Source organism: Strix uralensis, chromosome 14, assembly GCF_047716275.1.
Source record: "Strix uralensis isolate ZFMK-TIS-50842 chromosome 14, bStrUra1, whole genome shotgun sequence".
NCBI lineage: Eukaryota > Metazoa > Chordata > Aves > Strigiformes > Strigidae > Strix > Strix uralensis.
Window position 1 is genome coordinate 6,527,257 of NC_133985.1, and position 26,427 is coordinate 6,553,683.

At 38.1% G+C, this 26,427-nt stretch overlaps 1 protein-coding gene across 3 annotated transcripts; it reads right to left on the reverse strand.

The window, feature by feature from the left end:
- Positions 1-160: 160 nt before the first annotated feature.
- SPDL1 (spindle apparatus coiled-coil protein 1) lies at positions 161-22,994 on the reverse strand. Of its 3 annotated transcripts, XM_074883714.1 has the most exons (13): positions 22,946-22,994; positions 20,976-21,023; positions 19,041-19,216; positions 16,694-16,870; positions 16,209-16,403; positions 15,759-15,908; positions 15,011-15,109; positions 14,032-14,142; positions 11,268-11,408; positions 9,631-9,740; positions 8,265-8,452; positions 7,001-7,346; positions 161-1,031 (listed from the first exon to the last, which is right to left on the reverse strand). In XM_074883714.1, the coding sequence occupies exons 3-13, from the start codon at positions 19,197-19,199 to the stop codon at positions 881-883; spliced, it is 1,827 nt and encodes a 608-aa protein (XP_074739815.1). In that variant the 5' UTR covers positions 19,200-19,216; positions 20,976-21,023; positions 22,946-22,994; the 3' UTR covers positions 161-880. The 3 variants fall into 3 exon arrangements, with proteins under 3 accessions (XP_074739815.1, XP_074739813.1, XP_074739814.1); XM_074883712.1 differs by lacking the exon at positions 161-1,031 and having other exon boundaries at positions 6,088-7,346; XM_074883713.1 differs by lacking the exons at positions 161-1,031; positions 22,946-22,994 and having other exon boundaries at positions 6,088-7,346; positions 20,976-21,107.
- Between the last annotated feature and the right edge of the window lie 3,433 nt (positions 22,995-26,427).

Below are 26,427 nucleotides of genomic sequence, written 5' to 3' on the forward strand. Positions count from 1 at the left end.
TTAAACTGCAGTGTAGAGTCAAATGAAATCATCTTAAACTTCCACATAAATGCTGAACTAGCATAAACGTTCTCAGAATTATTCTGGATAAAGCATCACCAGAAAGTTACAGGAACTTAGGATTTGTCTCATAAGAACATGATGACACAGAGCACATGCATTACAATTTCTTAGCTTTTATTGAGTGGTACTTTTTTTTAAACAAAACCTTTCTGCAAAATACTGCACCTCTTAATCAAAATATGGACAGCTTTAGAGGTATGTTTTGTCTCAAATGCAATATAGACTACAGTTTGAAAGGAAGAAAAAGATTTACTTTAATTATTAGTATAAATACAAGAATTTATAGAGTTTCAAAAGAATACTATCCCACAAAAAGCATAAAAAGATTCACATGTACCTTGGCAATCAGGTCAGTCTGCAAGTTGAACGATTGCACATTAGGGGTGAAAAATATGTTAAGAATTCTGAATCCAGGAACTGGAAGAAATTCAGGAGCACATGACTTAGTTGAGCTGTGCATGAACACTGGCTAGTCTGTCTTGCTCAGGGTTGACCCCGTCTTATTGTATAATAAAACTTCTGTACAAGTACTTATCTTTCAGAATTGCACTGTGCTTCAAACAAACAACAATTAACACATTTAGAGACTTAGCCAAGACTAAAGACAAGGCAACGCTCCAGGTCACATTGCCAGGGCACTTAACAGGTGCACTCTGGGAAGTTATCAAAAGTGCAACTCATTAATACTCCTCATAAAACAAGGCAGATCAATGCCTAAGTTAGGAACCTGTACATTTACGTGTGACATAAGTTTACTCAGTGTTTCCTGCTGAAGCAGGATTCCAAATTGTTCAGGCTGCTTCCAGAAATGCAGGTTTTATTGCTGAGCACATTGCGTTTCAGAAGTTGGCTTAGAAGATACATACAACGTTGTATATTTTTTCTTTTGTGCTTTCTTCTCAGTCATGATTTTATTTTCTTTCTTATCTTCTTTTTCCGTAGTTTCAAATCTGGATTCAGCTGTTAACCTACAGGCAAAGCAACCATTCTAAATACATATTTAGTTAATAAATAACAGGGCTAAAATAAGAGTTTTACACAAAATCAACAAGTGAACTGGCATACAACACCATCCATATGCAAAGACAAAGCAAGCAGAGTTTAAAATTAAAATGAGACAAAATAAAGCATTTTTATATCCACCCTATTCACATTTCATGACTTAAAGTACGGCCTTCCCACCCCCCACAAACCTTTATTTGCTGAAACATTTGGTAAAAAAGGTTATTGAGTGGCACTGGTTGGGATCAGCCTTTAAGAAAAACCAAAACATTTACTGTGCCATGCACATAAAGGAGATCAAGTCCACAAAAACACAACTCCAAATGGAGAGTCCCAGAAACATAATGAAGTCAAGCATTTTGCTTTAACACCATCAAAAAAAAAAAAAAAAAAAGGACTACACTTAAAGCAATATACTCATTTCCAACCTAGTTCTGCACTACTACTGCCTTTATCTTAATGTCTGAATACCTGAAAAGATGTTGCTGGAAAAAAAAATTATTTTCCAGTTCCGAGCTACATCATTTGTCTACTGACATGTTTTAATTCTGCTATGAATGTAAATGGGAATAAAACTGCCACACTGCTGTTAAAGAGGTAAGTTAAAAACAAGATTTAGACATCTGAGCACAATCAGATGCTCTGATTATTTAAGAATTACTTAAAGATACTTAAACATGTCATTAGAACAAATGGATAAATAGTGATATTTACTCAACCAAATCACCCACAACCAATTGACTGTTACACATGATTATTTCCACAGCAAAACAAATTATGGAAAATGAAGCTGCAAATTAAACATCACTTTACATACCAACACAAATTCTATGCTGATTCATCCCATCTGTTAAAACAACTCTCTAGTGACCTTGTGGATTTCTAGTGGTCTCAAGAGCCTCCAGTGACCAACCCACCACAATCTACAGCTGCTTTCAATGATGGTTTTCCAAACAAGAATAGCTGCTACCCAGTTGTTAGAGATTTATTTGTAACATAGATACAGCTGAAGATGAGGACTATGAAAGGAGCCACAAAAGAAGTCACAGCCCTACCCCCCACTATCTTTACAGACAAATATAAGCTATTCTATCCATTGCAAGCAATCTGCACATTATTTCCTCCAAGCACTGTCTCAATAGACTATGCAGAAATAGGCTTCGCTGTGCATCTCCCCGCGGTCCAGCATTTGCTCCACCATTTGCTTTGTATCAAGTGCACACCTGTAACTCTGATGGCTAACCATTTTTTGTCCAGTCAGCTTTCCCCCAACCGCCCTCCATTTTAGATGTGCTGCTACTTGGAAGTAGCCAAATCATTAAGTGGTTACAACAAGAACCAATTATTCAGGGAAGGATAAAAAGTACATTACTAGTAATCATCTTATGGTTAGTGTTTAGTCTGCAGTTCAGTCTGTGCTCCCCTAGCAGCTGTCATTGGGGATGGATAGCTTGTGCCTGTGCAACTGTTCCTATGGTAGGATCTCTTCATTTGTCCCTCCACTCTTCTGCCTTAAAACAACCTCTGCCCAAGGCCACAAAAATCAGTACTCTATAGAGGCCAAAATTTCCAATAAGAATTCCCTGTAAAGATACAGAACAAAGCAACAACTCAAATCAAAAAGTCAAATAAAAATTGAATTGACTTAAATTATGTTCCAAAGCAGCACAACTGGATTTATACAAAACACTCCCCTTTTACAGTATTAGGTAACTTTGTTAGTATATAGTGTAAGAACTCTGGAAATCAAATTCACATCAGAAACATCACATTGTTTCATAAGAGTAAACACCTATTAGAATTAGTTATTTGAAGAAAAAAACCCCATCTTTTTATGCTTCAAATGCACACCAAAATGTTTGTGCAAGTCAGCATAAAGGAAGCTAACTTCCTCAGACTAGAACTATGTTAATAAATACCTCGAGTAATTTATCCAAGGACTGACACTGACTTATGAAGATGAAATGAATAATCCATTTCATGTTAGTAAACTACACTTTTAAGTTAGTTACAGCTTTTATCTGGATCAGCAATACACTGCTATAATTCATTTCACTTACAAATATCTTAGTTTATGGCAGTGAGGTATTCAGAAATGCCTGAAGATTCAAATAATTGAGCTTTAATGTGACAATGAACAGACAATTCAGGCAAATAATTTTTTCCTCTTTCATTCTTAGTATCTTACAGTTGGCCTGCAAATGCTTCAGGACTGATTGTTCTACAATCTATCAGTTGTTGTACCATATTTTCATTACCCTACTGAATTAAATTTTTTTTAAAAATAACACATTTTACTACTGTGTAGTGGATCATGTCTGCAGGCTGCTACATACAACAAGAAAAGGGACAGGTGAATGAGTTAACAGATTCCAAAGTTAACAGTTGAGAATCATGTTCTGAAATTAAGTCTCATGGAGTTCAAAACTCAGCCAGCCCCTTTTCAAATTCTTTTCTACCAACCTCTGTGATAATGAAGAAGCAGCAGAGACAAGGTGTTATGAACTAACTGCAACCCCCATTCCCCATCCCCCCTGTGCCACTTGGTGAGGAGGAGGTAGAAGTGGGAGATGAAGGAGTGAAGTTGAGCCTGGGAAGAAGGGTTGGGGGGTAGAGGAAAGGTGGTTTTCTTTCCTTCTCACTGTTCCACTATTTTTAATTGGCAATGAGTTGATCTTGCCCAAGTCAAATCTGTTTTGCCTGTGACTAATTAATCCCTGTCTTTATCTCAACCCACAAGCTTTTGCCATCTTATTTCTCCCCCATCCTGTTGGAGAGGGGGAGCAAGAGCAGTTGAGTGGGCACCTGGCAGCAAGCCAGAAGTGATCCACCACAGCCCCCAGGACCAGTCCTTGGAGCATTGCCATATTGCATGAAGTGCTAGCACAGGGAAATGGACTGATCAGAAAGAAGAGATGACAGTTAATCACTTCCACTTAAAAAAAAATGCTCGTGAAACTCTGACATGATTCTATCAAGCTTTGACTCTGTAGACTCCTAAAACAAGACGTAATGGGGGTTCCTTCTACCCATTTAAGGAAGATCAACTAGTCTTATCAGATGGAGTTTTACATCTTATCAGATGTAGCCATGCCTAAAACCCCAAGGAGAGTATTAGTGATCTGAATCTCCTGCTGAGCCAAATGGCTACAGGCACTTGAACAAAGTCCAAATGAGGCAGATTTGGTGTATGTAATCCAAATAAATAATTTAAAGAACAAATAAGCTCTTAGGTACACAAGCCCTTCTTTAGATCAAACTAAAGCAAACAACATCAAATCTATAGGCAAATTAAGCTGGGCAGCAAGGGCTGGATTTGGCTATTTAGTTTCAGAAGTAAAGAACAGCACTTCAGTACAGAAGTGTATCTTTTTACTGACTGCTTGGCCTAACAAAAGATATCACTACCTATAACTTTTGTGTTGCCTGAATTACAATAGCAATTAATAAGTAATATTATTCATTTATATATTTAAATCTTTAGTCTCAACTAGTATGTTCTCAACATCACATACCATAATCTAATCAGTACCATCACCTAATGAAGTATTCCAATGTTTACTTGCTCTAAACTTTTCTAAAGAGACACACTGAGCATATGTACATGTTACTAGTTCTAAGTTATCTAGCTTTACCTTGCTAAACCACATCAGCAGGCAAGACTCTTCGAATAAGCAAATTTGTCACCCATACAAGTACATACAGATCACTTCTGACCACCTCTTCATCACCTCCTAAACTGAGACGACAAAGCTTTTCAAACACCATTTTCTAGAAATGAAGTTTGCAATCCTTTCACAGTTACTGTGGCTCTTTTCACAGCCATGTTCCATGGACCAATGATGACAGAGCTAGACTAATTATTGCACAAGAACTACATCAATTACAAAAATAACCCCAACAACCACAAATAGCCTTTTCATCCAGAGCATCACATTTTACTTAACACAAGATGAAACACTGACAGTTAGCCACCAGGCACATGCCCATTTTTTCCTCCCCCAAACTCTCCATTTTCAGGTCCACATTCCTGCTCCGGTTGCCAATATTTTTTGTGCCTTTGCATTTACCTCTACTCCCACACAGGGTTTGGCCACATCCGTCACAGAACAGTCCAGAGATTCTTTGAGTGTTTAAAAACCCAACTTCTCAAATACTCAGATTTTATCACTACTTCCTATTTCATAAGAAATCGTAACAGATCAGGGTTAAGGAAAGCCTCGATGTTATCTTAATAACATCATTAATTGGGGATTTAGCAGTTCATTAACGCAATCAGAATCATGAACAACACCTTCTGCCTGGATTTGCCTTTTAGAGGTTCATACCACCACTGAAAACAACTTAAAAGCTTATATGGAGTTTTGTGGTGATTTTTTTTGTTGTTGTGTTGGTGGTTTTCATTTTTTAAAATCTACTGATTTATGTTTTGATCCTTATTTGAACCAACAGCAATGGGTGCAAGATTAAAACCCTCCCTCTGAACTACAACTTCCTCTTCCTCTTCCGCTTTTTCCACTCGCTCTGCTTTCAAACATAAACTCCACAAAATAATTTCCTCTCCTCACCCTCTCTCCAGTAGGTTTAGCCCTTCAGTTCACACAAACCATTTCCAACAACTTCCTTTTTGGCAGACACTGCATCTTCCTTTCCAAAAGAAATATGAGGAAATATGTTAAACTTTTCACACCCAGGTTACATGCTATCTGTTTCTTTATGTGTACAGAACACTGTCGAAACACAACACCATCACTAAATTATCCAATCTTTCCTCCCAACTTTCACCACCCACGTTTGACCTCCCTGATCTTTCCTCCTCAGTAAGACCCCCTGCATATTTTGACATTGCTACTCAAACTGCTATTTCTGCCATATTCTTTCCAGACTCTTTCAGAAAACTGTACTGTTTGGTTACTTTAAATCTGTTAATTGTATCCAATGCAATCTTGAATAATTGATCCAAGGGTCAAAACATCAATCCCATTACTTCTGAATGCCATTAATTTTGGACATACTGCAGATTTCCCTGTGTTAGGCCTTCCTCCATCTTTGAAGCTCCTGTCATTCTAGATTCAAGAAACTATTTTTACTAGCAGACGTAGCAATCTGTAAGCAAAAAACATCTAGACTATTCCAAATTTTTTTTTCTCCCCCCAAACACTCAAACATGTGTTTACGAAGATTATGAATATGAACAGAAGACAACAGCATCAGCTGGAAAACAAAAAAACAGCTTTCCTTTTACCAAGATCAAAAGGTTGGTGTTAATTACTGTTTAAAGTTACTTTGTCATGTATCAAAAAGTAACTTAAGTTCTCAATTCAAGGGAAAAACTTCATCTTAATTTAGCAGTTATGTTTCTAGTTATCATGCATCCAGATTACGGAAGTCAAACGTCTGACAACAAACAGCATAATTGCATTGTATGAGATAATAGAGAATTAAGTTCTGTTAACCCAATTCAGGTTAAGAATTACTTAATTTAAATAATTTCTAGGCTTTTAGCTAAATCTGAAAGTCGATGAGGGCTGAAGTTCAGTATAAAACTGAAGCATGATACCTAGTGCCTTCGTTACTTCGACACATAACACAGGTGTGTGGCAGTTTTGAAAGGACCAAGAGAAGTCCTGTTTGTGAAGTTAGAGCAAACTGAGTGAGCTGTCATGCTATCTGCACACCACAAACATTTCCAAGTAATAGCAAAGTTATTTCAAAAAGATTGTTACAGCCTCAAGAGTCTTTTTCATTAGTCATCATTTTAGTCTTTCTAAAAGGTATTGAGAGGTTCAACGTAGGCAGCCGGAGCTGAGGAATTACACTGCATGCAACACTGAGGAAATAGATAAAGAAGTGGATAGCACAGTTCATGCAGCGAAAGAAAAGAGAGGCAGGTCTGTGCTGATTGCCTTGGCCACAGACAGACGCTGACACTGACCTGGGGGCAGCTGAAATCAAGGAATTACTTCCACTTCTGCTATACGAAGTGAAGGCATCATGATTCTCATCTTTAATTTTAACCCTTTTTCTCTCTCTTTCAGGTTCAACTACTTTTTGCATTGCTTGAAGAGCTGTATTTATCGGTGGTACTTCAAGAGCATGTTTTTTTGGAGAAACATCACTTCGCTCCACGTTCTTGGAAGTCATCTTTGTTTCTTCCTTACTTGGCAATTGAGTAAGAGCAGCTTCTTTTACTGAAGTGTTTTTGCTGTCCAAGTATTCACAAGTAGTGTCCACTGGAATCTTCTCCCTCTTCTTTTTATTTTTAATGCCTTTAAGTAATTCTAAGAAAAAAGGAATATACTTTCTGTGCACAGTGGAGCTGGAGTTAACTTGTCCACCAACGTGTTCGCAATAAAACTAATAAAGAACATTTCACATGACTAAAGACCTTGGAATAACTCTTAATAATTGACAACTTGTGACTCTTAAAGAGTGTCCCTTCATATAATTTGTTATCAGCAAGTAAGCATCCCAATATAAGTTAGCTTGAAAAAAGACAAAGCCTTTCTCCCCATCCACTCTACCTTTTTACCAAGGCTTTTAATTAGATGCTCTGAACTACAAGAATATGCTCAATTATTTTATTTCCATTTTGGAGCCTGCTGAGGTAAGCTTCCACAACTAAGATTTTAAAATTAAATCCTTGGGGTATAGACAAGTACCAACCCAATTTGCCCATCTGGTTCCCCATTCATCTTCCTCCACAGCCTACAGCTCCCTTGTTTCTGCACATACCCAGCTATCAGCTGTTTTTCAGGTGGGCCTCTGCTGTCAAAACTTAATCCATATTAATTTAAGCTACTGAACAGTTTTTCATCTACATGCTCTGCACTCATTACAAAGCTTGCATCTGCTGCCTACATTCAGAAAGCTGGTACCTCTCATCAGCTGAGAGATCCTGCTACCATTATGAAAAGCACCTCCTGAGAATTTGTTCCCACCTACTTCACTATGGTGATCTAGCTATACTCTATAAAGCCTCTGAACACTGTAATTTGTACTCTTTAGTCTTCTGAAATTAGTGTTAGTACACACATTGAAGTAAGATCCTCAAGCAAGGTAGGGCTTAACTATTTCAGTTCAGCAGTTTTTGGACCAAGTTATTATCAAAAAAGCAGCCATTTAAACATTAGTTTATATCTGGAACTAACCCAATGACCAGATACTTATTTTTTTCCATATGGAAAAGCAGTATTTACCTTCAGGTTCGTATTTCATTTTTAGTTCATCCAGCATCACTCGCAAGTTCATATTCTCACTCTGACAAGCTTGCAAATGCCTCTCATTTGTGAAGAGTTTCCTTTCAACTTCCAGAACCCTTTGGCTCTCATACAGAGCTTTCATCCTCTGCAAGGATAGTTCGTTTTTCAAGGTTTCAGTTTCCTTGCTGGGTGGAAGGAAAATTATACACTCAGACTTGGTTTCTTTTGTGTTTGGGTTTTTTTTAGTTTTTTTGTTTGTTTTGTTTTTTTGGTTTTTTGGTTTGTTTTTTTTTTTTTTTTTTAGTAAAGCAGCAGATACAAAGTCAACTAAGCCTTCAGCAACTTGACATAAAATTTGTATTTATCTCTGCTAGGAAATGAAAGAGACCTCCTCCAGTACAATGGAAGTTTTCACTTAAACTTGACCTAGAACAGCAAGTTTAGTTACCAGACACAAAATGCTTGTTAAAAAAAAAAAATAATCAAGCTGTATGCTGAACAACGCACACAAGCATTTTAGAAACCTTCCCTAACCTACAAATTCACTATTTCATTCAGGTTTTTCTAGCCTGCGTATAAGTTAATATATTAACTACTTCTATAACTGACAAAACAAGCTTTACACAGAAGTGTTACTTTAAGTGACCAACACAAAAATAACGATAATACTCAGTGCATGTCCTTGCCTCTGTTTCAGAGGCCATTAGCTTCCACATCGTAAGCACTGAATCCCCATTCCTCAGCAATCCTAATGTACACTTTCATTGTGCCAGTTTCTCATAATAGCAACAATGGTGAGGTGACAGACTTCACAGCAGACCATTGCCTCCTGGTGGAAGTGCAATTACTTTCATCCGAGGGCTTAAAAACAGTCCTGAGCCCCAAACACTATGGACTCTCTAAATAATAGATACGGAATTCACTAGCTGAAGAACACTTCTCAACTAAATAGTCCACTAAAACATTTCAATGTTATCATCTGGCCCTTTATAGAAGGGAAACAAATATATACAGCCTATAGACTTTAAGAAGATTTATATGGTTCCCTTACAGGTTAATTTTTAATATATATTTTTAAATTTCTCAGTTACCTTGTATCTAGGAGTATTAACAACATTTCTAGAAGAAAGCAACAATAATATAAAATAGTTCCGCTGCTGTCTTTCGCAATAATAAATAAAATGACAAAACAACTCTCGGTCCTGTAACAAAGATAGGATGGTTCAACTGCCTTAGAAAATGAGACAATGAGCCTATTTGCACATACATACAAACAGTAACAAAAAACAGAGAATAAAAACAAGTAGCTAGAAGATAACCAGATTAAAACCAATTTCTAGGCCTCAGATCATTGAGTACCTACTTTGAGTTGTCAAGTTTCATTTGCAGTAAATCTGCATAGTAACCATCTTCAGACTCTCCTCCTTTTGCGCTACTAGCAGCTCTGGATTCTTCCATATTCTCATATAAAGTCTGATAAAGAAAAAATGTCAGGTTGTCAAATAGTGACTGTTTAGAAGCACATTAGCTTAGTTCTTAGGCGAAATTTTCCACGCATTTCTACAGAGAAGCCTCATCATAGAAGCCTTCAAACATACAAGAGAGCTCATTTGCTCCGAGTACTTCCTCATTTGTTACAAATGTCAAATAGCACTGAAACTGATAGTTCTCTCTCATTCACTGGAAGAAATAAAAAAGCAAGTTATCTCAACTCCAGAAGGTTTTCAAATAGCACTGCAGAACAGCTATCTTCCTTTTTACTTGACAATATAGGTAATTTAATTAACCCACAGGGAATTTGTTTCAGCCTTTACTTCTAGGCTTCATCAGCTGGACCCCAAAAGAATACATGCCATGTTAATCATAGCCAATCAATTACCTCTTTTAGATGAGAAAGTTGGTTCACAGTAAAGATGCCATAAATGTAGTAAACTTTCTATAAAATACATCAGTAACATGTGACATTCTGGGGTTTTTGTTTTGTGGTTTTTTCTGAACAAGCAGTTCTCAGATTTATTACTGTCCCACAGATCTCACAGGCTTCTGTCAGTCACTGACTACAGATACTTTTGATGGTTACCCGAATCAATCATTTAACTTCCTGACACTGCTTATTTATGGCATAGAAACAAAACTAAACACCGCTCAAGCTTATACATGACAAAACTGGTAAAGCAATCAAGCTGCCTCAACTGCTTACTAAAATGGGTCAAGCCTAGCTTTATGCCACTCTGGTTAAATGCAGAATAGAGGATGCCATCCTGGAAAGCATAATCCTAATGCATAAGCTAATACACCTAAGTTTACATTCCAAAGCTGTGATAAGAAAGGGCCAAACAAGTCCATAAGTATCTAAGAAAGGCTGCAGTTTTTCAGACTGTGTACACACAAACATCAGTAATATCACAATAGTGCATGCAGGTGTTCTCACATACTTCTCAACTTCCAAAATATTGACAGAATGCTATCAAGCTGCATAAGTGGACTAAAGAAATAGCTTTATAAGGATGATTAAGCAATTCAGTTTTTCTAGAAGAACATGCTTCAACTGCAAAGTTAAGACGCATTAAGGAAATAAATATCTAAGAAATCCCAAATAGCTGAGACTAAGAAGTGATAAAGCCTAAGTACATGCAGTAAAAATGTGAAATGGTTATGTCTTCCAAGAGAAAAATCAGATGTTATAGCTCAGTAACTCTGACCAAATAAATGAATTTAAACACTAGAGGTAATTACATAAAATACGAAGGCGCTACACACAGGAACCCAGAAAATACTGTTTCTCCAAACCGGGGGTTGCATGGTATAGAATTTTCTGCTTCTCTGAACATCAGAAATATGTTCTCCAGCTGTAAAATGGAACTTTGGTCAAATAAAGGTATGAGTAGCCTTTGGATCCTTTTTCAAACCTGAGCATGGACTTCAGGTAGTTTTCATAATTCTTATTCTCATGTTTTACCTTCTGATTATGACTTTTCCACTTCATTACAGACCACATACCTTAAATTTTTCTAGCTGCCTCACTTTCATAAGAAGATCTTCTATCTCACCATTCTTTTGTTCTAACATCGACTGTAAGCGTTCCAGCTGCTCAAATTCTGCCTGAGAGCCTTTCATCTGTAGCAGCGTAGCCATCTGCAGCTGGGGGGGGGGGGGGGGGGGAAAAATCGTCTTTAAAACAAATACTGGGTTAAGTGACTGAAAATCTCAGCCTCTTACCCAGAACAGTTAGGGTACTCAAGCCTTGTAATTCTAATCCTGAATATAGAAGCACACTGGATGCTTTAACTCAGCAGTCTTCACAACATAGTCTTCACAATTATCACCATAGGTTGACAGTAAATATCTTTAGGACAGCTGAAAACTTGGTTAACAGAGTAGTCCTAAGGTGTCATATCTTTCTCCATATTGACTAAAGAACCTATAAAAACACACTGTCAAGGACACACACAACATTTCACAAACCATAAACACCAAGTCAGTCAGCTAAAACCAAGCTACAGTCCAGGCTTGTTTATCAGAACTAAACTGCATCTATAAAGAACTTGGCAAAAAACACTCTAGTTCATTAATGAGTTTAAAATTCCTTTTTTGCCGTTCTGATTCCGAGTTATAAACAAGTCTGCCTTCTGTAATATTAATCCAAGAACTTCAGCTTCTTCTACTCCTTCAGTGGAACACATCCTTTCAAGCAAAGGAACACCTTTTATCAGTACAAAAGGAAAAGTTTATCAAAGAAAAGTCTTGCACTTATGCAGATTTTCCTGATGCTGTTAACATAATATCATAGCATGAGGGCCTTAACACATGCAGTTAAAAGTGACACATCAGACTTCTGAACAACTCGAGAAATAATATGAAATGCAATAACATCAAGACTTAGCAGGGTGTTAGTGATAACTGTAGCATTTTTACCAGTCTAGTCAGCATGGATAATATAACACTGTAGGACACTTGGAGACATCACAGGGAAAGGATCAACTGAAACAAACTAGACCACAGATTAACAGAGAAAGCGAGAGAAGAGCATTTACCCTACGGGATCTCCTAGGTCAAGTAAAGGATATTGATAATTTTGTACACAAAATAGAGCTAAAGAAAGAGTCAATCACCTCTTCTTCATAGCTTCTACAGGACATAATTTTAATCCCTACTGGCTGACTACAACTATCCTTACGTTTCCCAAGCATGCAGACATCCAACCTTTTTCCCTTTCACTTAAAAGCCCGCTTGCTAACTGTCAGAATTGCAAATTGAAGTTGATCTACATAAAAACAAAGAACAGAAACATTAAGAAACTGGAATGGATACTGTGGGCTAGGGAAAATACACCAGACATGGTAAAGCTTTCACAGGAGTACTGCTTACATTCTGTTCAGGAGTCAGAACTTCAGAAGTCATCAGTAAATACGACATTCAGACATTCTGACAACTAAAGCTGCAACAACAGTTAACTATACTGTGGCAATCAGCTGCCTAACTAAGAGCTCAGTTAACTATAGATTGAGCTTTAACACACCGCATCAGAATGCAACACAAAGCAGAGAGGATCCTAACAGAGATCTAAGATGGCAGCTTAAGCAAAACAGCTGTCCTAAGAAACTATCTATCTCCAATATTGATACTGAAAGAAATTTTATGGGGACATACGAGTACATATTGAAGTTCTAAACAAAAACATTAAGTAGTAGAACGGATACCAATTTGCCTCAGTTCTGGCTGAAAATCTTCAGGATTAGGAATGTTTCTTATACCAATCAGTATGCCTGACTTACCCCTACATTACAAGGAGAAAGTTTCTGAAGAAACTGATCCTATTCAATCATTTTACTCACTCGAATCTTTAGCTCTCAAGGTCAGATTTTAGTAAAGGAGAATTCCTTTGCTGCATCAGTAGTTCTTTTCTTGTCCTTTAAGAAAGTTGTTTCAATTACTTTCAACCTGCTTCTCCACAAAAGCTCAGTAACGCAAACCTGTATCTTCAGTGTTACCCATTATCATCACTCTATGTTTGAGCACTCTCCTTAAACTGCATAATCAAGTATTTAATCAAAATGTTAAGGATCCGTTCTTGTGTTGGAAAATAAGACCAACATGAAAACAGGGGCAGTTTTGCAGCAACCCCTTTACATTATCTTGTAGATCAGCTTTTGCTAACTAGTTGTCAGCAGTATTAAGATGTGCCCATCCTATAGAAGTGTAGTCTAAATCAAATAGTTATGACAGAAGTTATGACTTATTCTTGCCCTAAAGATAGGGAAAAGCAAGAAAAACACTGACAAACAAGAACATGAAAGCAACCCAGAGGGAAAAAAAAAAAACCACAGTGTGGTCAGAGGACACTATACAAGCCTGCCCTTTTCTTTACATTCATTCCTGACAACCACAGTTAATACACAAATAAATGATTCATGTAGTATGAGAATTAGATAAGAAAAGCAATTGTCAAGACAAATTGAATGCTAGTTTGACTGACAGGAGTTGTGTTTTACTTTTACCCATTTAACAACTACTGCCAAAGTAAGCAAACACAGTGCTTTCAGTGTAACTGGGAGTTCTAGGATAAATAGTAGCTAAAAAAATGCTGATGTACCGTAGAAGTCAAATAGCACAATGACATCTCACTTCGTTTTTTCTCCCATTTTCCTCCCCCCAGACTACTGTATCATATTTTAAAAGATAATCAAATCTCTTAGCCTGTGTACTAAAGCATTGCCTTATCAGACCCCAAGGAAATCCTGGAGTATTACAGTAATGGTCATACCTTCATTCTTTGCAATTGTTCTCTAGTGAATGCATGTTGTTTTTGTAGTGACTGATATTTTATTTTCACACTGATCAGCTGTCGTTCCATTTCTGCCCTACGGTCCTCCACCTACAGAACATTGTTAACAATTATTACTATGACAATTATAACATTTGTGTCAGTTGGATGATGAGTTTTACAAGATGTTGCCTAGCAACTGACCTTGGTTCTACAAATACTGTTTTTCCAGCCACAGTACTTGAAAATATGTGCCACTCTCACTACCTCTCAGATAAAAGTGAGCAGACAGTGCTGTAGCAGCTGAAGTCCAATCAGTAAAGTACAACAGATTTTTCTTTTATTCTTTTGATATCAAAATAAAGTTACATTCCATACGCTTCAGCGTTGCTGTAGAACTATTTTGTCCATTGGCATCAGAACAAATATTTTAAAAAATTTAACTGTGTACAATTGAACCCATTCCCTGGGTGTTGTCGGAAAACAAAATAAACTTCCTATGCATTTAGCAGCAGCTGAACTCTTGATTCAAAAACCAATTCAAAGACCCTCCCAAATGCTCAAACACCCAGCCATTTTCAGCATGTTTTTAAAAGACAGCTTTTATCAGCATCTTTTAATATTTCACATGCTATCTTCTGCACTGAAGACGACTTACCAGCTGAACAAAACTACTTAAAGCTAAGAGCTGCAGACAGAACTGTTATGAACCCTCACTCCCATCTTCTATCTTGATAGCCAGGTAACTTTAAGTGATTCCATTAAATTTACTATCCTCAACTTCAGAGTGTGCATAAAAACTGTCTTCCACAGGTCAGTTCCTACGAAGTTCAACACTGAAGTAGTATTTGAGGAATAGATTCATGCTGGCCAGATCAGGTACAGATACTCTAATTTTTTCAATGCAATAAGAAATAAAACTTAGGAAGTATTTCTTCTCTCCTCTGTATATTCTCAGGTATCTGTGGCATAATTGTACCTCAGCAAAGAGTGAATTGCCTTTACTTGTAGGGTCCAAAGATTGTTGCACTGCATGATCCAGCTGAACCTGAAGCTCCTGATTAGCTTCACGAGCTTTCTAGGTTAAAGCAAAGAGGATGTTAGTCATTTAAGCAACTGACGTACCGCATATGAATTTTATCAGATAGTTTCACCTCCTTTTAATTTCCTGTGCCTTTAGCACAGATTATATGGTACTGCAGTACTTAACTACACATAAGTTCTAGTCAGTAAGAGACAATCAATTTTGTTTCACTAAAAGGCCTAATATTCCACTTGTTCTTCAGGACAAGAGCACACCTAAAACCTTTAAAGGAAAACGTTTAAGTTTATCAACTGGATTAATGGTATTGAGACTATTAGCTTTGCTGTGCTATTTAGTCACAAATTCTCTACTTCCCAGTACAAAACTTTCCAAGGAGTTCAATAGGAACTTTAAATAAAAATGAGAAGTGAGAAGGTCCTGTTATGAGGCAGTGTGCTGCAGTGCAAAGGATCTCCACACACAGCCTTTCACAGGATGCCAATAGAGAGTATTTAGCAACAGACAATACCAAAGATGACTAGCCAATACCCTTTTTTTAAACTCTGTCTTCTCTTTTTCCCTCCCTCCCTCCCTCCCTCCGAACTCCTCTCTCAAAACTCCTCGTATTTCACTGAAAAGCTAGCATCACAACTTGTGGAATTCAGGGATTATCTACCACTATTGAATAAAATTAGGAGAATACCTGTAACGCATTACAGTAAGAAACAACTTCTTTTTCCCTCTCTTCTTTTTCTCCCTGTAGACGCTCCAGCTGATTACGTAAGTTACTGTTTATGAGTTCTAATTGTTCTTTACTGTACTGCAGTTCATTCAGCTTTTCTTCAACATTGGCCTAAACAAAAAAAAAAAAATCAAATAGGAAATAAAAAATTTAAAACAATTTGAAGAAAAGCAGGCCCAAATGAACTGGTTTGTTGGTAGTAATTACTTTTAACACAAAATATTATCTTCACGAAGAGGTTGTATTAAAGTCTAGTTAAGGCTACTATTTTCTTCTGTGCGTATTGTTTTACTAGTAAGTCAGTCATAAAGCAGCAATATACACAAAATATTTTAAAATGAAATGAGCAAAAGTGCAGAATTTTATCTTCAACTAGCCTACATTCCTAACGATTAAGTACTAATCACAGACCTTCACACTTTCAAGCTCAGTGAGTTCTATCTGAAGATTCAGCATTTCTGAAGACATGGTCTCATGTACACGTTCAGACATCATATGTATTTCTTCTGATTTGGCAGAAATTATTTCCTTCTGATGATCCACTTTGTGTCTCAGTTGTTTCTCTGACAGTCGGGTTTCATCTAGTTCTGCTTTCAGGTTCTCCAACTTAAAGACAGTTGACATCTCAGTAGCACCATTTTACAGTAAATTCTTGAAAACAACAATACTTTTATCTCTGTTCTAATTACAGAAAATGTCTTAGAAACACAAAAGTAAACTTTGAAATTTAATGCAATTCACAATGTAACTATGCAGATGTTTGTTAAAAACCAACCAAACAAGCTCCTACATATTATAACTATTTACTAGATTTGTTTTGGTAGTAAGTGTGCAATTACAAGTTAAATACACATTCTTTAAAATGCTACATTTTAGCTGTGTATTAGTTGCCAAACCTTGTTTTTAAGGTCACTGATTTCTTGTCCATAGACTCTGTCAAGCTGTTCTTTCTGTTTATCCAGTTGCATGTTTTGCTGCTGCTTAAGGGAATCACATTCAAAACTCAAGCTTTCCAGCATTCGATTCTTAAGTTCAATTTCTCTCTGAAGAGAGTATTTCTCTTGTTCAAATTTCTGAAAGAAATAACATACTAATAAATCTACATGTAATATTTATAAATGCTTGGGGAACAATGCACTAAATACAGGCTCAGAACCAAGACACTAAATGCCTAAAATTTGTAACTCATTCAACCTTTTGTTAAAGTCCCAGTTACGAAATTGTCATACCCATGTTTCAAAAAAATAATTAAAAAACAACCAACCCACCCCCCCACCCCCAAACTGCTCTTATTATTTGGTTGCATAATACTCTCTTCTTCATGGAAGCTGTATTTCTTTGCACCCAACATGAAGGATGTGGGCATCTTTTCTGCAAGTGCAACAAAGAAATTCAGCAAGAGCTTACACGTCCTTTCTACCACCATGCAACCTGATTATATTACAAAATTGTAATCCAATTCCATCAAGTGTTCCTGTACTGTGGAACAGCCAGGTTCAATGTTTGGTAAAGACATCTAAATTGTCTACTGTTTTGTAATAAATCCCATCAACCCTTCCAGAGCGAAGAATGACTTTTTAATCAGCTTCCCTCTATGCCTAATTGTATATGTTTGCTAATTATAACAGGCAGTTTCATTTTACTCTTCCATTAAGCTAGCAATTAAGAAGAAAAAAATTTAAAAGGAGAGCCTTGAAAGCAGAATAGGTAAATACCAAGACCATATCAGTCTTAAGATGTAGATTTTTTTTTTTTTAATATAACAACTCTTAACACACAAACCAGAATCTTAAAGAAAACCAACATAAAACTAAAAGCTGTCAGGTGTGAAATTGACCTCTGTGGACTAGACACCAGCTTATCAAGGACAGGCTTAGCTCTCAAATATACAGGACAAGAGCTGTAACTCAAAGATAAAGACACTGCATCGAAAAGGTTGGGGAGTGCACTGCTGGCCAAAGCCAAGAAAGGCAAAAATCTAGCCTATGTCTACACAGACTTTTACAGAAGCATGCACTGATTCTTCTGAAAGACTCTTGTGACTACCGTTAAAACTTACACCTGTGTTCATGGTAATTGCTTTGGCTCTCAGATTCCAAAGAAAAGAATCACATATTCAAAAGTTCAAAAGAATCTGTTGGATAACCACAGTTCCCACACAAGATGTTATTCTACTGTACGGAAGCACACAATTCCTTCCCTCTGCCCTTGGAATCTAAGTTACTAATTGAGCTGGTTCACACAAGCTCATAACGTTGCTCCAGCCTATAACACAGGATTACAACTTATGGGTGCAGCTTCAAAACGTAGTAGCCACCATCTCAGGTTGTCTGCAGAAAAGGATGGCTCTTGCCCTGCCTTCCTAATCACTTGTGCTTTCCAGCTGCCTCTCTTGCCCTAACCTTACCAAGAGCAAAGTGACCAAAGTTATTAGGGTTCATTCAGAATAGCAGGGCACTACAACTCCCCAGCTGGTAAAAAAAACCAAACCAAACCAAAAAACACCCACACAAAACAAAACCACAAACATTTTAGCTCTATCACAAGAGAAGGGATGGATGCACAGGCAGAAACAGACTAAATTAAGAGAAATAGTATATATGAAGCACGGGCTGACCAAAAAAAAATAATCAAAATTAAAAGTGTTTATGAAAAGTGGAAGAGATTTTCCTGATGGGAATTTTCTTGCACAATTACTAAGAAAACTGGTCAACTAAATAATACCTCTATATTTCAACACTCCACCATTGTCTTTTCTGAGCTGTAAAGAAATGTACTAATAAATTCAGAATCCCGTGGTATTTAGAAAATGTGAAAGCTTCACTACAGAAGAAATCAATTTTACAGTCTTGCTGCTAGCATTCTTTTTACAGCATTGAGCAACACAAAGCTTGCAGGTACAGCATAACATGAATGAATTGCTAAACATACCCAAAATACATACTCTAAACAGATTTACTTTAGCACTTAGTATTCATTTTACATTAAAAGCAATTAATCCTACACAGTATTTAACACTTGATGCATAATTAGCTACGAAACCCTGTCCCAGTTAGATAAAATTATGTTCAATATCTTACAGCAGAGATAAAAAGCCCTCTCTACAAATACTTAAACTAAAAAAGGTTTATTAAAATTAATCTAGACTCTAAAAGACATTTAAAATACCTGTGACATTCAAACAGTTAAAATAAAACAAAGTTCTTGACTGCTCATTTTTTTACTCAAAGTTTAAAACATCACCTCAGTTTTCTCGGTCAATTCACGGCGTGTTTGATCCAACTGATTTTGAACTTCACTTTGGGACTCCAATAAATGCAAGCCATACTGTGCTGCCTTTCTTCGCTCATTTTCTGCCTCCTTGAGTTGATGTCTAAGACTCAAAATGGTCTCTGTTTCCATTTTTCTTCCTTTTGTTACTTCAATATTGCAAACACAAAATGATTTAAAAATATACTGCAATAAATTACAGTGGTTAATCTGAAAGAAGTTACTGTATTTCCTTCCTTAATCAGGATACAAGGATATACTTTTGCATTAATACAAGACACAAAGAGGATAGCTCATGAGCAAACAATCCTGTCAACAGTAAAATAATAACTATTTCTCCATAAATTTAGTTAACATCTTATTCCTGACTATGTCTTAAGTAAGAGCACGCAGCAAAACAAGTCCAGCGTACCCAGCCCTGTTTCCTAGCACACTTGGAACCAGAGTTAATCTAGTACATAGCAATCTCACCATATGCAAGAGAAGGCTAGGAATCAACCTTGTAAAAACACTTTTATGCCTATGGCTGACAGTATTTTCTATGGTATTATAAGTAAAGCCACACTGAGTATAGCATTTCTTGTGCACACAAATAACATTTCAGATTCATGTAGGCAGCTGTATTAGCAGCATAGTTTACTCCTAATAACGTTAGGGGATACAGAAACTGATAAAGGTCACTGAAGACAAGAGTCAGAAATAGAAACCCCGTTAAAATATATGAAATTATTTATTTATTTTTAGGGCTTAATGGGGTCTTTCATGACTGTTTTCCACTTGAAATTTAAGTCACTGCAGGTAAGCTATTTGTTAATAACTCTTTGTCATGTTTCAGAAAATTAATCCATTTCTATCTTCATATCATAACAGAAGACACAAGGTGAATTTTGCAAAAAAGTTAGTCAAAATAAATCCAAATAAAATATTTAAAAAATTAAAAATCTAGTCAAACTAACAGCATAAGTTTGTATGACTGCTTGCTCCCACACCTACTAAATCAGCACACTGAAAAAACATCCTATTAAGACCACAAACGCTAAGCAACTCAGGCTTCCAAACAACATAAGCCAAGGGCTCTCTCAAAAAGTATGTAGTAACAATGATATACAACTGCAAAAAAATCTGCAGTTGATTTTTCAAAGCCAGTGTTCATAATTTTTATATAATTTCAAGATTAATATAATTCTTCATTGAAGATCTTATTCCGTGCTTTTTCTTTTTACAATTTAGTCATTGCCATTTCTTACTGGAACATATATTATTCTTATGAATGTTACCGAGATGCTGGTCTTAATCATGAGCAAATTTCACAGCTCAATACAGGAGCAACTATTTTTAAGTCATTATTGTAATATACAGCCTTCACTTTTTTCCCCTAACTAGCTTCCTATAAAAGAAAACACACAGAAGTACATCATGCAAAGACTGTGCTAATTCCTTTCAGAGGTACAAGATAGAAATTATCAAATTCTGTTTTTCATGTTTTCCACCACTTGCTGTTATTCAAGTTTAACACATACAAAAAGACTGCCCAGCCAGGCTCTGAAATATCAGTTTTTGACATCTGACCATTGCAATGTTGGAAATATTAGTTTTGAACAATTATGCCAAAATAAGCCAATGAAAGACAGGAATTTTGCATAGCTATAACTATTACTAGTGCAAGGACACATACACTGTGTACAATTTAATAACAAAATGTTTAACGTAGGATGTATCACTACAAGCATATAGGCAACCACTCCTGGCATGCATTTGCGTTAGTAAAGGGGATGAATTAATCCTTATTCACTTCATAAATAGAATTTTTAAAATAGCTTTATTTTCTGATCAAACAGCAGAATAGAGGCAACACAGCAATTTGTTTCTAGCTTACCAAATTATATTTGAGTTACATTTTTAACTCACCTTCAGAAGTCCATTGAAGTCTTTCTTAACCTTATTCTTGCACTCCACCTTTAGAAGAAAAAAAAAAAAGCAACAGTTGTCTAGTCTGGATGAGTATAAACTGCCATTATAGCACAGTCCTTAGTAGCAGTCCTTTTCTGAAAAGGCTTAACGCCTGTGGCTGTCTCATGAAAATGCAGATCACAAGCTAAAATCCCACAGAAATGCAAATCTTATTCAAATCTCAGTTGAGGCAGCTGTCAGATAGTTTAGAAACAGCCAGATCAGGCAATGCTGCCAAAGGATAGATGCTCTGCAACTGGCCTGTGGGGCAAGTAAACAGACTACCCCCAGGGTCACCTTCTTCTAGCACACATATAAATTTTAAGGATAGTTTGGGGATTTTTGTCTTTGTCCCTCCTACTTCTTCTCTTTTGCCTGCTGTCCAGTGGTTTCACCTACAAGATCTTTGAGCTCTTAATAAATCATTTACTGGATAACATAAAAAAAGATCTTAGGCTTTTCTTTAGTTTTATAGCTGAAGCATAGAAGAAATGAGAAACAGTTTTCCTAGTCACACACTCCTTGCTATTAGGGAAAACAGCAAGCCTGCTTTTCGGAGCACAGACATCCTCAACTTTCCATTGTCAATTTTGTATTAAGTTAATCAGACAAGTCCAGGTAGCTTTGTTCATAAAGCTGTATTGTTACATAAGGAAGTAACTGCCTGCAATTTAATATTTTATGCGAGATGAAGTAACCTCCACTGAAAATAATGTTTTAAGATAAATAGGTCGTAAGGTAAGCAGGTAAGAGGGGAAATAACATAAATCAGTCTCCATTTATTCTACCAAGTTACAAGGTAGTTACTTTTGGCTGATAATGTTCAAACGTTTTGTGATGGATTCTGTACTGAGGGCTCCAGACCTTGATTATTCAACCATTTAAGTACTCCTTGATAAAAATAATAGGATAGGAGATAAAAAGGTACTCTCCTGGCATGCAAACTTCTTTCTCCCACTCTATAACTGCTCTTCTAGTTAAACTGCTATTTCCAAAGGCCATATGCCAAAGCCATCTATGTCGATCTATTCAGAAGTACCTACACAGTTCTGTGATCACTACCATAATTGGCAAGATAATTTCTCTCCCTTAAGCCCCTTACGATTCAATTCACTTAAACAGATCCATCTCTTCACCTACCAAGTTGCACACTCAAGCTGAAATATTTTCAGGGCTAATCGCCTTCCACAAAACACATTCTTGGCTGGGTAAGTATTACAGAGAACAGAAAAAAAACAGACTCCAGCCTGATCTTTCAGTCACTACGAAGCACTGGGCAAACCAGCACCTGGCTCTGTCGGCACTTTGCTTCAGCAGTGCGGTGCAGTTTTATCTGCTCTTCCCTTCAGGAGGTGCCCCTGTTGCAGCTGAGGCCGGTCCCTCCGGGCATTGCCCGCGTGCTGCCTGCGCCCTCCCCACCCCCTGCAGACCCCCACAACCGACGACCGGCCCCAGGCCGCTCACGGGACATCGGCGGCCGGTGTCGCAGGGGTAACCGACCGGCGCTAACAGGGGGGTTTCTCTGTCGCAGGAAAACACCCCCGGCCCCTATCGTAACGCCAACGGGCAGAGAAGGCGTGAGGGGAGGGGGAGAGAGCTCCCCCCGCCTCCCCCTGACGCAGCATCTCCGGGGGCGGCAGGAGCGAAAGAAGCCTTTCCCACTTGCAGCAACAGGGGAAAGCGCCGGCAACGCGACCCCGGCGAGGGGAAGAGCCCAGAGGCCGCAGCGACCACGGCACGAAAGGAGAGACGGGCGGGAGCCCCGCTCCCCCCGCCCCGAGCCCTCGACTCCGCAGCCCCGCCGCTCGGGACCGCCCTTCTGCGGGCAAGGAGCACCGAAGAGCCAGCAGGAGCCCAGCAGAGAGGAAAGGCGGCCCTGAGCGCACTCCTCCGCCCCTGGCCGCGGCCGTGCCCCCGCTCCGCGCTACCTGGGCCCGCGGCCGCCGCTCCCACAGTTCAAACTCGCCTCCGCGCCGCCGCCCCAAGTCTCGCGAGAGCCGCCCCAAGTCTCGCGAGAGCCGCCGCCCCGCTCGCTCCTTTTCCGCTCAGCGCCACCGCAGCGCGCGCCGTGCCGCCAGCCCGCGGCCTCGGACGGGTCATGCGCGGGGGCCCTGTGGGGAGCGGGGTGGCGCTGCGCCCCAGGCCTCGGCCTGCGCCTTCCGCGAGTGTGGAAGGGCCGTGTTCCCGGTGTACTCGGTGTGGTGCGGGGCAGGTATGCAGGTGGTACCAGCCTGGAAGGGGGTTTTCGCAGAAACTACAGGAAATTTTCCGAGAATCAGTAACGTCAGCAGCTCAGTTCTAGTTTTCCGGCCACAATAGAGGACACTGGAGGTGCGAGGGATATGCTTGGCTCCAGAGCCACAGGCTTGCTCAAAGAAAGCACACAGAGTAAGTTCAGGGTGCTACGTATTATCTAGGAAACCTGCCCCGTAGAGGGGCAATCTGCTCCTCCACGCAGTGTTGTGCAGGAGGGTTTTTGGTCTTGACGGTGCAGTGCCATAAGTGTGGTTTATCTCACTACCTGCTTTCCCCATCAAAGAAATCCCCTTCTTCAACAGGCACTTCTGAGGCTGCCTGCCCCTGAGGAAATGTCACCATCTTCTTATTCAACCAAACCTTTCTGTCGATTCTATGGAGCTTACTGCCAAACTTCCAGAGCTACACAGCAAGTGATAGTGCTTGTAGCATAGCTGTCAACTGAACTAACTTCCTATTTCCCTCCTTAGCTTGCTCTAGTTTCTGCTCATCCTCACTTACTGCACCAAGGAGGGATTTCATAGTGTCAGGCTGTCCAGAATTCATACATTTCCTAAGCCAGTGGAGATCTGAATAATACCCACAAGGAAGAGCAAAATCCATCAACTGGAGTGTTTCACCATGCAGTTCTGATGGTTACTTGGAGAGTCAAAGCAGAGTTACCTGTGTACCATTTTTTCTGCCCCAAAAGAAAACCTAAGTAATTTTTACCTTTTAAGCAGTGGTTAAATTTGTAATCTGTTCTGAAAGATTCATATATTTTTGCACTTTCTCTAACCACATCACTGACTGTGGAAGGTTTATTCTTATATTTAGTGTGACATACCTAAGAAAAGCCACTGCATAGAAATACACAAAACCAAATTCTGCCTTTAGAGAAACATGCTTCAAGTAATGCAAGGTTAAATTCAAGCAACAGGCTGTAACTAGATGCAAGGATAGCAATCCTATTTGGAGCAACTAGGACAGAAATAGATGTCTTAAGATAAAAGGGGCTTGGAAAATAAGCACATAGTGTAAAATTCTACAGAGCAAGCCACTAAAACTACTACTACTTCTATCAAAATGATAATACTTCTACTCTTCTATCAAAATGTTAATCTAGCTTTTGTCAATAGAAATGAGATTAAATATTAAATACAGAATGGTCTCGACTGGCAAGAATGCCAAGTTGATTAAAACAGGGACTGGAAACAAGAGAATCCTGTTCTAATCCTGATTCTGCTGCATTCACTGTGTGATTAACCACTCCAAATACCCACAGCTTAAACCCCCTCGTTTTAAAACAAGGGTAACAGTCGCTTAATTAACAACTCTTAGAATTCTCCTGACAGTTAGTTGAGTACATCTTGGAAAAATATAAAATACATTGTAAATACTAGGTATTAACATAATTCCTCCGCCAGATCAGTTATCCGCTATCGCGTGCTAAATCAAAACAGTTAAAATAGCTGCTGCTTCCCCTTGCCTTCAGATCCACGGTCATGTATAACAGCTGATGTTTAATACATGAAATAGGTTAGCAAACTCCGTAAGATTTTCCTCAGCTTAGAATTTCCATTTATACCTTTAAAACAGAGTTATGAGCTTAGATACAGTGTAACCAATTCATTATTTAAAACATGCCATTATGGTCAGGATACTGTTTTACAGATCACGTCTACTTGTGAATATAAAACACACGCATCAGTTGCTAATAACTTATTAGTGATACAGATTTGTTGAGTGACCATTTTGTCAGAATCTTAGAAAATTAGTCATTGGTGTTACAAAATTCAGTAGCTACGTAATACCACTATTTACAGTTTGGCTATATACCAGGATTTCTTGAGTTGTACTTATTTTGAAGCTAGATTTTACTTTAGGAGGCTGTAGAAGAGCATAGAATTGACAAGATCATTAAGTCCGTCGTTTGTAGTAAATCTGGCTTTATGGAGACAAATGCGTTTGTCCCACTTAGCTATGAGAAGACTCACTTCTCATGTTTCTTTTCAGCTCAGGTTGTATTTAGTCCCTAGATTGCCCCTCTAACTATATATTTGCTCTTAGAAATTTGTCTCCTGCTTATGACCTCATAACAGCGATTTCCCTATAGAGATTCTACAAATCCAGTAGTTACTGAAGCATAAATGTTTCCTAAGCGTATAGTTTGTATACTTTTGTTTATTGACATTTTAGATCACTAAATTAAATCTGTGCTCTGCTGACCCTGTGTAAAATGTCAATGCGTGTTTTGTAAATTTATCGATGCTAGCAGGCAAGAACTAGATATCAGTAATAGAGTAATTACAGCAAGTAAATGTGTTGGGTTTTTTTTTTTCCCCTGAAGAGGAGGCTTGTTGCCTTTATCTACATAAAACCAAATGACATTAACAAGCCCTCTTAGTCTTTCCCTGCTAATTGCTCAGTGTAACATATGAGCTGACAAATGTTTTACTAGCTGTGCTTTAGATCCCAAATGCTGTATGAAGCAAGACACTAATAGCTTACTGAGAAGCAACCAATTACTAGCTACACAAGTCATTTTGGCACAACAGATCCAGAGTTCATTATAATTGAAACTTGTTGGAGCATTAAGAGGGTTTTTGTTTGGGTTTTGTGGTGGTGGTGGTGGTTTTGGGTTGATTGGATTTTTTTGGCATGTTCTTGTGCTTCATTATTTAAGAACACTTAATTTTGCACAATTTAAAGCCATGTTACTTTATTTGCTAGTGCAACTTCATAAAAGCTTGGGTTTAACCCCTTCCACATTTTTCAGTTGGCAAACATTAAAGTTATGCTTTTTTTTTTTTAAGATGAGACACTTCCACCTTCAATTAAATAGAATTTACAAGGCTGTATGTTTTAATTTATTACTGTGAATTCCAAGAACAGTACTAATACCTAAATTCTTTTGCAAGGAACTCAAGTAGCTCAATCATTACAGCAACAGATTGAGGGCCAGTAACCTACTGTTTCTAATCCTCTCTAAACTATTAGTGACTGACCTCATCCAAATCTCTTCATCTCACCGTTTCAGGCATCTTAGCTAAACAAAGACCTGTTTTGCATTTTTCTTACCAGGCTAACCTTAACTAGCCTTCTGCAGGTTCATGTGATTACTTGGCAAAATCTATCAAGTAGGTGTGAGAGTCCCTCTCATATACAAACATTC

Coding starts and splice junctions, on each gene's coding strand:
- SPDL1 (XM_074883712.1), bottom strand. CDS start 19,199: ATGGAAACAGAGACCATTTTGAGTCTTAGACATCAACTCAAGGAGGCA. Junction 11,409..14,031: donor AACAATTGCAAAGAATGAAG/GTATGACCATTA, acceptor CCCCCCCCCCAG/CTGCAGATGGCTACGCTGCT. Junction 9,741..11,267: donor GGCAGCTAGAAAAATTTAAG/GTATGTGGTCTG, acceptor TTTCTTTATCAG/ACTTTATATGAGAATATGGA.